Below are 11,507 nucleotides of genomic sequence, written 5' to 3' on the forward strand. Positions count from 1 at the left end.
GTTGTTTATAATCATTACATGTCTATACACATTGTTGGGATTAGTTTGCAAGATTTTTAGGATAGCTTCAAGAGGTTTGTAGGTATTTTCAAACTATTTTTCTATAATTTTGTTTCAAACTATTTTTAGGATAGTTTCATGCACATAAAATTTGCTTATAATGAATTTATTTATCTTATTTTAGGTTCCGTTTGTTTTAACGTAAAAATTTTTATGGAAATATTTTCAATGTAGAATAGGATGGTCAACATAAAATGTTTTCCAGTCAATGTAAAATTACCCCCTTACTCTTGTAAAATGTCTTACCAAAATTTTTTTCCGTAAGATATATTTCAAACTAATAAGGCTCTATTCATTGTAAAACCCCCATACTCAACCCAAACATTGGTTCAAAGCACCGAGATGTTACATTCTCTACTACATTCTTCATCTATCAAATATTTCTTATAAACTTTCATAATTTTAGAATTTAGTCCCTTTTTATCGTAAAAGTTCAATATTCAATAATTAATCATATTAAATCAATTTTCTTTCTTGTTACACTTTAATCACATAATTTATCTCAATATTTTGTTTCAGATATCAAATTTCTATGTATTTGACTTCTATTATTTCACCCACATACTTTCTCAAGTTTAATAATTTAGTCTTTGTCATAATAAAATTTTCATATTTTTCCACAATTTCACTTTTACAATACTTTATGCATATTTCATCATCTCATAACACATTCATTAAACTTTTATCATAATTTCTTTATTCACATATTAAATTGTTTCACACTTAAACTTTTGTGCAAATTTTCAATTTAGTCCCTATTGCCATGCAATTTGTTTTTCACCATATAAGGATTTTAATCAAATAATTCATTATAATATCTTATTTCGCATAACAAACTTTCGTGCATATAACTTCTCTTGCTTCAATTATAAATTTTACAAAGTTTACAATTTAATCCTTAGCATCGTGAAAATTCATTATTTACTATAATTTCACCTTAATATCACTTTGTAATCAATACATTACTTATCATAAATCTTAAATGTATATGTTTTTTTCATTGAAAAAATTTTTTATGAAATATTTTCAGGAAAATTGCCAAACAATAGAAAATACCTCTTGCTTCTATTATAAATTTTACAAAGTTTACAATTTAATCCTTAGCATCGTGAAAATTCATTATTTACTATAATTTCACCTTAATATCACTTTGTAATAAATTCATTACTTATCATAAATCTTAAATGTATATGTTTTTTTCACTGAAAAAAATTTTATGAAATATTTTCAGGAAAATTGCCAAACAATAGAAAATACTTTACATAGATTCATTCAAACACCAAAAAATATTAGCTTTTCCAGAAAAGTAAGTCATTTTCTAGAAATCATTTTCAGGAAGCCATTTCAAATGAAATAAACAGAGCCTTACTTCAACATATTGGTTTGGTTAAGTCATGTTTTCATGCAAAATTTTGACATAGATAAGCTTTTCAAGAAATTTTTTTTCTTCAATTAAGTGATATCTTTCTTGATTTTTTTGAACATCCTTTCCAATTGGAATAACTTTAAACTTTGATACCAAACTTTTTAAAGCTTTTTAAAATTTATTTCAATTGGTATTAATTTAAATTTGCATATGTTAATTATTTATTAAATACTTATTGACTTGCATGTATTCTTGTTGACTTCCTCTTCATTTGCTTAAATTCTTTTGACTTGGTATCAATTTCCCACGTGCATTTCATTTCTATTATTTTCTTGGGATTGTTTTTTATGACAAATAACGAAGTCATAAAAATCTTTTTAATAGATTTGCAGTATACCTTTATTTCTAATGTGTTTATATGCAAATCTAAGTCATGCAATGTATATTTCATGAGATATATTGCTTATTGCATAATGTTGTAATTAGATTTCATTCCAAAATTGTTTTATTGGTATATTCATTTTGTTGAAATTCATCTTCTTACTTATGTGTATGTACATTAGATTGCGCATGCTTTAAATGGACTATAACTTTGCATATCAATGTGTTATCACTTTGCTCTTTATTCTTTTTATAATGCTTTTGTAAGACCACTTGTTCAACCCGATCCTCAGGTTTGAGCTACATGATGCTACATTCGTTGCTGGAACAACTACAACAAATTTCAATACATTTTAATCATTTCAACATGCTTACTTGTATAAGACACATTTCAATATGATGTAAAATCATTTTCGGGTCTTATACGAGCATAAAAAAGCTCTTTTACTAACCCGAGGTTGGTTAAGGACTTAATTGAAAAGTTTCCAAAATCTATGAGTTGACGTTGTGACATCAAAGTTTTCATGTCGTGACATCATTAGTCAATGAGTTACGTCACGACTTCAGAAATTTTGACACTGCGACGTCACTCACTATCAATCTATGTCGTGATGTTGGGGACTTGTGGTCGTAATGTCGCCCCTGTTTTGGCAAAATCACATTGACACATATTCAATGCTTCCAACCAAACACAATTCATTACACTCATGCATATACTTATTTCATCAATATTATATCATGCAAAATCAAGCTTGTAACACCTTTGATAACAACTACTTAAATGGAATAAAACTAATGTTCAAAACATAAACATATTCAAGCCTTTTACCAACTTAACTTGCCAAATTACTTCACTATGCAAACCTTGACATGTATAACTTATGCAAGCTTGAAATCATCAAACCAAATGGCACCAAACATGACCAAAACCATGCATCAATTTGGCCATATATCAAGCTTAAAATGCAAACACAACCTTAGCTAAAAATACAATATTAACATTCACATTAAGATGATCATTACATGACACAATGACCCTGTATACATGCCACAACTTTAGGAACCAAAATGAATATAATTCTACCGTCTCAGTGATAGTGTGTGATCCACACTGATCCAACTCTGTTAGTTCCGCAAGTTGGAGATCTACAAGTAGGAGAAACAACTAAAGTAAGCATTTAGATGCTTAGAAACTTCAAATGGGCACTACAACACCCACCTTGTTTGTAGGTGAGCATGTTACAACCAAAAGTTAGACATACATTTAGCTAGCACATGGCACTCTAAGTCACAACAAAGTGTACACTAGAATCATAGTATTTATATGCATTAAATATGATAGAAGTAACTCAAACATGTCCAATTTGTACCATTTCAAATAGGTTCTTCACCAATTCATCTACTTTCATTAAGATCATTACCAGTTCATAATATATCATCAATTTACAAGATCAAGCCATTTCTATTTGAATCCTATATCATAATAACATATCAAATTGGTTCAATTTCCTTTTTCTGATTTTAGGATCCATTATTTTCAATGTTTTGCCCAATGGAACCCTAGTAAAACGAACTCGAATACATAGGTGAACCACACCACACCAAATAGCTCATAGGAGCTTGAACTATAGCACACCAGGGCACCAAAGTGCGAATCTCGTAAGCATCAAATGTATAAACATTTTCAGTTACATCCCTCCACTACACCAAAGTCTCCGAAGAGTCAAATAATGCTCGATGACCTGCAACAAATGCTGGATCTCGATATGACCTATTATAATCTCCATATCATCACATATCCCATACAAGCGTGCATATGACCCTATTGGCATGTCAATTGTATCCTAACCCTTTAATAAGTTCACATAGGCATCAATTATTCATATTTGCATTATCATACCCTATAATCATTCATATTCACATGTTCACACCCTGTAATTATCCACATTTACATATCATAGCCTGTAATCGATCACATTTGCATTTGCACTTCCTATATTAATTCACATTTTCATATTCATACCCTATACCATTTCATAACAATCATCAATATTATTTCATTTCAATTCAATTCAATTCCATTTTATTTTCTAGCCATGTATACCAACTTAATCAACATTTAAAGTCATATTCAAGCATAGTTACAATGAAATAGACACAACCATACATATAACATAAAGAAGGGTAGTAAGTTTCATATGAACTTACCTTTTCAAAACACAAAACAGATGGATTCTTCAGGGACTAATCCATAATTTTTGCCTTTCCCCTATTAGCTCTACTTTGATCCAATTCTTGATTTATACAAATATTTTATATACCAAATCAATACCATACATTATCACACAATTTTATGAGATGCATGATTCTAAATAAATTCATTTTTTATTTTCCAAATATTTTACATTTTATTCAATTTAGTCCCTGAATTCGGGATATGCATAACTTTTGATTCTTAGCTTCGGATTAAAATTTGATTTCAAATACTCTCATTAGGGACCTTATACTTTCTATTTCTAGCATAATTTCATGAAAAATTTTACATTTATTCAATTTGGTCCCTAATGTTACAAAACTAACAAACAAGCTTAACTAACTTTACAATTTAGTCATTTTCACAATCTAAACTCAATATCTATCAATTTCAAGATTAATTAATCAATTAATCAACATGGAAACTTGCTAAAATTTTAAAAATTGATCAAGGTACATGGGCTAGCTAAATCAAGCTCCCATAATCCAAAATCTATAAAAATTACATGAAAAAGGGTTTGTTTACCTTGAATTTTGCTTGTTGGAATGTTATGAAAGCTTTGAAGTTTTCTTTGGTTTTCAACTATGGTGGATGGTTAAAAGATAGAGAAGAAGAAGATGATTCTTAGCTTCAGATTAAAAATTGATTTCAAATACTCTCATTAGGGACCTTATAATTTCTATTTCTAGCATAATTTCATGACAAATTTTATATTTATTCAATTGGGTCCCTAATGTTACAAAACTAACAAACAAGCTTAACTAACTTTACAATTTAGTTATTTTCACAATATAAACTCAATATCTATCAATTTCAAGATTAATTAATCAATTAATCAACATGAAAACTTGCTAAAATTTTAACAATTGATCAAATTGGTACATGGGCTAGCTAAATCAAGCTCCCATAATCCAAAATCTATAAAAATTACATGAAAAAGGGTTTGTTTACCTTGAATTTTGCTTGTTCGAATGTTATGAAAGCTTTGAAGTTTTCTTTGGTTTTCAACTATGGTGTATGGTTAAAAGATGGAGAAGAAGATGATAAATTATTTCACTTTTATAATTTAGTACCTGAGCTTTAATTAAGTATTTTATCGGCTAAATTATTCGACCGTTCCTCAATATATTTTTATATTAACTCCATAAATATTCCTATTTTATATTTACGGACTCAGTTTATGAAAATGAGATTCTGAAACTATATTTTTCGGTACCACTGAAAATCGAATCATTACAACTTTGATTGTTTTTTATAAAACTTTAAGTGGGAGAAGAAAAGAGAAAACTCACATATGCTTTAATATATATATTTTTAACATGCAAATGTTAATATTTTGTATTCATTTCATTTATATAATATTTATTAAATATTGTTTTCTCTAATTGCATATACCTTGAATTGATTTTATTAAGGGAATCCATGTTTTGGAAATGTCTAAATGATTTGTAGGTATTTCAAAATGCAAATTTCTCTTAAATTTTTGTTATATAAAAAAAGAAAGATTTTTAGCATTCATTTATAAAGCTTTTGATATAATAACATTTAAGATATTTTTTTTCATATTATTCCTCAAGTCTTTTATGTTGGAAAACAAAAGAAATATCTTGGTAAATATTTTAAGTGTTACAAATACTCAAAAACATGTTCTCAAAATGAAACGTTTTTTACCAAATGTTTTTGAGTTGATTCTAAGTTGTTTTAAAATGTTTTTAAAACATTATAAGGTAATAAAGAAAATATTACAATATCTTCATGGAGTAAATGTTACATGCTCACTTATAGATGAAATGATTCATTAAGGCGTTGTTGGATATATTGATTCTAATTTCATTGGTAGTTGGAGTTGTATCATGGAAGAGTACAAAACAAACTATCACAACTACTTTTACTATTAAGGCAATATTTATTACATGAGCAATCCAATTGAGAATTTTTATTTTAGGATTTAGAATTATTGGTTATGTATTAAGATTTATGAAATTATTTTGTGATAACTTAATTGTTGTTTGCTTCTCTAAAGGCAACAAGTGCTCTAGTAAGCAAAAACACTTTAAGATAACTTATTGTTAGAGAAAGGGTGTGTGTGAAATAGAAAGTGTCCATATAACACTCACCTAATGGTTATAGACCCTTATTCAAAAAAGAAAGAGAGAAAATGGTTATACACTCATTAACTAAGAATTTGGCCTAAAATGCATAATGTGCATGTGTCCACTACTAGTCCAACTAATAGTTTTAATTGGACACATGAAAGCTTGTTCTTGTCTACTTGTGCTCATTATATGTGACAAAAATATTGTGGTGTTTTGACATTAGAGTTAGGACCTTATGGAACATGAATATAAGTGTACATTGTTCATCTTCTTCCTCATTATGATTTGTCTAGATAAATACTATTATTGTGATGCATAGAAGGAATTATATTTGTAATGATATAAAACCACCATGATTTTTAGTAGTTACTTATTTAATTAAGTATAGTTTGATCATTATAGTAATCAAAGTGCCTACATCAAAAAAGACTTATTTGACCATTTGGCAAAGTGAGAGAATGTTGGAATTTGTGGCCTTTATGGGTACATAAAATATTATTGAGGGGATTTTCAATCTCTTGGGGAGACGTGGTACCCATCCTACCAATTCAACCCATATATGCTATAGGACATGGGTTCAAATCTCACCAAACACAAAATGTGAAATTTGCATGATGGGTAAAGGTGCTTTCCTTTCATGAACTCGACACAAAATTTTGATGGAGGCAAGAGACAAAGTTTAGGGTTAAAATTGAGCATAAACAGCCTAAGCCAAATACTAAACATGCTAAGAGTGACTCACAACTTCTTATTAATAGGTGAAAAATCCCTTCAACAACTATGTTGACCAAAGTCATGTACTATATTCTTAGACATTAATAGGTACATTGACTAAAATCATATATCTTTAAAGTACATATATTGAATTTTAGTAGGTACATTAACCAAATTATGCATCTTTAATGACTAATTAATCTCTTTGGATTAACTGTATCACATTAAAATAATTAATGTACTTGTACATTTATATACCAAAGGAGGAAGAATAGGCATCTACATTAACAAGGTGATGTTTTATGGAAGAATAATGTGTAAATGTTAAGGGTTTAATTTTTAAAATTAAGACTAAATTGACATAATATATAAACGTTAAGGGTTTAAATTGTTATTATGCTAATTTTAAAAATTACACGTCAACTTCTCAATAATCATTTATCAACCGATGATTGAAAAAAAATTAAATAATTAAATAATTATTTTATAACTTTTAATAATTGAATGATAAAAAAATTTCCTAATAATTGGATATCTCAATTCAATTAATTATCGGAAGAATAATACATAGATGCGGATGTAAAAGAATAAATGAGGGTGCACTGCACTGTGCTCAAAATAAAAGCAGAGGAGGCGAAGCGATTAGTCTGTCCGAGTCTGACTCTCTGATTAGTCAAAAATACTAAAGATGAAAAGAAAAAAAGTAATACTCACATGCAGCAATGCTTAATATTACTCAACCCGCACCACACATTTCATTTGTTTGGCCACGTGTACGGTCCAAATTCTTAATCAACCCCGGAATCACTACAAGGATCATGATCAAAATCCAAAAACAAAAACCCAGAAAGTAAGGGGTTTTATTCACTCTAAAAAAACTCATCATCTTTCCCATGAGGTGGCAATTCGGGAGACAACGACACTTTTGGCAACCTTTTCTTGTTTCCTGGAAACCGAGTATATAGCGAAAAGGAAAGGGAGAAAAACCCCAAAACCCTCCCAATCCATTCTCTCCTTTTCGTTTTTACTTACACTTCGACTACCAACTTTAATGAGTTTTTCTTGGACATGGAAAACGACAACAATACAAACAAAGAAAATGTTTTCTTGGGCTTTTAATTTCCCAAGCTGAACTCAGATAAAAGAGAACAGCTTTCTCATAAATATACTTTCTCGGCTCCTTTTTATCTAGTTGAAGAAAAGCTTTTTTTTTTTCCTTTGAGTGGTGGACTACCGGTTCTCCGCCCTGAAACAGCCATGGGGGAAACCGGTACAGTCCGGTTCCCTGGAAACCTTGACCCGTCAGCACAAGAATTTTGGCCCGCCCAAAACGTAGTTTGCCAACCCCAATTTCCTCTCTACAGACCTCCCCAACTTTACTACCCATACGCTGCGTCTCCAACGGTACCGTTTTGCAGCGGCGGCGTACCGCAGTTCCATGCTGCCCTGCCTCTACATGCACCTGTAGCTGTACCTGCACCAACTCCTTTCGTCACTACGGCGTCCATGGTGGTTGCACCGCAGCTGCCACTTCCACCTCCGACGGCGGCGGCGTCGAGGGCTTTGGTTTTGACGTTGGTTCCATGCGATGTGAGCGAGTCAAAGGTGAGGAAAGAATTGGAAGTGTTCGGGGAAGTACGCGGGGTCCAGATGGAAAGGGTCCGAGAAGGGATCGTGACCGTCCATTTCTACGACGTGAGATATGCGGAGAAAGCGTTGAAAGAAATACGCGAGCAGCACATGCAAGAGCAAGCCAGGGTTCGAGACCAGTACACTGCGGCTGCTACCGGGTGCGAACCAGGTGTGTCCAATGCGTGTGTTCCACTCCCTTCTGCGCGTGGACTCATAGCCGGGAGGCCTGTCTGGGCCCACTTCACTATTCCGGCAAGCAATGCTGTCCCTGAGGGGAATAATCAAGGAACTGTTGTGGTGTTCAATTTGGACACCGCCGTTTCAATTTCTCAACTCAAAGACATTTTCCAAGCTTATGGTAAGTTTCGGTTCATTTCTTGTCTTTTATGTTCGCTTGCTTTGTTTGGGTTTTTGTTGTTCAATCTATTTTGTTTTGCTCCTTGGGAAGGGGGGTGTTGATACTTTGATTAGCAGTCAAAGATATTTTCATGCTTTGTTCAAAATTTTGCAACCTGGTTTGTTGTTTAGGCCCAGTGAAGGAACTGAGAGAAACACCATTGAAGAAACACCAAAAGTTTGTGGAGTTTTATGACGTAAGGGATGCAGCTAAGGCTTTGAGAGAAATGAATGGAAAAGAAATTAATGGGAAGCAAGTTGTAATTGAATTTAGTCGACCCGGAGGATATAGCAGGAAGTTCTTCAATAGTGATAACAACGTTAACAAAATTAACGCTTTTACAGCTTTCACTGATAAATATAATCCCCATACGAGAAATCCCAAGTACTCATCTTCTCCCCCACCTCCCCCGCCGCTGCCTCGTAAATTCTCTGCTAGATTTTCTTCCAACGATATACCTCGTTCTTTTCTTCCTCGAAACCAATCGCCTACTGTGAAACCTTTGAATTCTAGTAAAGGAAACCCTAATATGAATAATGACAGCAAGTGTTCCGTTGTTGAAACGGCAGTGGTTGAAGACAAGGTCGGGAGCAGCGGAGGTCCAAAAAAGACTGTAAAGAAGAACCAAAGCAACTCATCAACGGTAGCTAAGCACAACCAGCAGCTGTGTCGGGGCAGGCCATGGAAAGGTAGACAGTCGAAGAAATTTGATCCTCGTTTCCTTATAAGCGAAGATGCCATGGTGGGATCTGATTCTAAAGATTCCAGGACCACTGTCATGATCAAGAACATACCCAACAAGTATAGGTTGGTCTTTTTCACTAACTACCACTTAAAAGTAGCTAATAAAATGATTGCATTTTCGGTTTTTTGTTGGAAATTCGGGGAAGTTTTCATCTTTTAATTTTGCATGTTGCAGTCAAAAATTGTTGTTGAACATGTTGGACAATCACTGCATTCACTGTAACGAGCAAATAGCTGAGGACGACGATCAGCCTTTATCTTCCTACGATTTCGTCTACCTCCCCATCGATTTTAAGTAATTTTCTTTCCTTTTCTTCCTTTTTTATTATTATCTCAATTTGTAAGAGCATTGCATAATTCATTAACAATTTTTTGGTTTAAACAAAACAGCAACAAGTGTAATGTAGGGTATGGATTTGTGAACATGACATCTCCGCAAGCAACATGGAGGCTTTACAAGGCATTTCATCATCAACATTGGGAAGTTTTCAACTCCAGAAAAATCTGTGAAGTAACTTATGCGAGAGTTCAGGTTTTTTTTTTCTTCGTTTTCTTTCTTCTAATATTTTCATTTGTTGGATCAAATTAAAAGTATAAGATTGATTGTTGGTTTAGGGATTGGAGGCGTTGAAAGAACATTTTAGAAACTCAAAATTCCCATGCGAAATGGAACACTATCTACCAGTTGTATTTTCGCCACCTCGAGACGGAAAACAACTGACTGAGCCACTTCCTATAGTTGGTCAAAAGCAGCAATCCCCCAACAGTGGTCCCTCAGCCAAAGACAATGAAGAAGACGAAGATGATTATGATCACTACGACCATAGCGGTGATGAGAGTTGTAACGAAAATCCGCTTGCTGATGATGATAATACTGCAAATTCTGCTCAAGAAGAAAATAATGTCAACAGTATCAGTCATTTAAAATACTGGGATTCCGATGATACGGATGACCAGCACGACGAATTCCCTCAGCAATCACTGTAGCCTAAGGCCAAGGAAAAAGAAAAAACAAGAAAAAAGGATTGTAGCTGTTGTAAGCATGAACAGTAGTGAAAAGGTTAAAACGCTGAAGCAAATATTATCTGTCTGTGATTTTTCTTACGACTATTACATTTGTTTTGGGACTTGCTACTTCCAACTACATGGACACATTGTCGTGAAGAAGTGAATGAATTCAAAGTTATCTTAGTTTACTGCAACCAAGGAAGGCAGTGTGGATTCACAGCTGTTAAAACTGGCCGCACCATCCAATGCCCAATGGTTTGTTGAGCACCGAGCCCTCTCTTTCATATAGCTGACCAACCCCCAACGCCAGCCTGAACCTTGCTGTCATTCTCTTTTTATCTTTCAGGCTATCATCTGGGGCTATCCATTATCTCCATTTACTTCCGTCCCTTTTGAACCTCTTACCTGCTGCTTTCTTGATGGATCTTAATTACCATGATAAAGCTATTAAGTCTATATATTGTAGATTCAGAAAATTCACAAATCGGATTTTGGGTCTAATTAAATTCTTCTTTAACGTGTACATGACAAGAAAAAAAACGGAAGCGTCTGTTTATATAATAGTTTATTAAGGAGGAGGGAAGAAAGAGACCAATGGATAAAGAGAAGGTTTCTTGATTCTTCTTCTTCTACCGTCTTTATTTGTTGGGAAGGAAAGGATTTCTTTTCTTCTTCCTTCTGGTTAACAGCTAGAGATTAGCTCGTTTATCTAAGCGAATGTTGAAATGTATTATTAATATGCAAATAAATTATGTGGCGTTGGCTTCGGTTGTGGCTGGCAGAAAACAAAGAGGCTTTGCCTTTGACGTAAACCTCTTCCCTCCCTTACTATTCTTTCCCATAATTATTCTCCTT

The 11,507-nt window shown here is 32.8% G+C and overlaps 1 protein-coding gene across 2 annotated transcripts; it reads left to right on the top strand.

The window, feature by feature from the left end:
- Positions 1 to 7,830: 7,830 nt before the first annotated feature.
- Positions 7,831 to 10,846, top strand: LOC107909741 (protein terminal ear1 homolog). 2 transcript variants are annotated; one of them, XM_041088901.1, is made up of 5 exons: positions 7,831 to 8,861; positions 9,470 to 9,707; positions 9,820 to 9,939; positions 10,035 to 10,176; positions 10,260 to 10,846. In XM_041088901.1, the coding sequence occupies exons 1-5, from the start codon at positions 8,129 to 8,131 to the stop codon at positions 10,629 to 10,631; spliced, it is 1,605 nt and encodes a 534-aa protein (XP_040944835.1). In that variant the 5' UTR covers positions 7,831 to 8,128; the 3' UTR covers positions 10,632 to 10,846. The 2 variants fall into 2 exon arrangements, with proteins under 2 accessions (XP_040944835.1, XP_016692868.2); XM_016837379.2 differs by having other exon boundaries at positions 7,838 to 8,861; positions 9,032 to 9,707.
- The last annotated feature ends 661 nt before the right edge of the window (positions 10,847 to 11,507 follow it).

Source organism: Gossypium hirsutum, chromosome D02 (assembly GCF_007990345.1).
Source record: "Gossypium hirsutum isolate 1008001.06 chromosome D02, Gossypium_hirsutum_v2.1, whole genome shotgun sequence".
Taxonomy (NCBI): domain Eukaryota; kingdom Viridiplantae; phylum Streptophyta; class Magnoliopsida; order Malvales; family Malvaceae; genus Gossypium; species Gossypium hirsutum.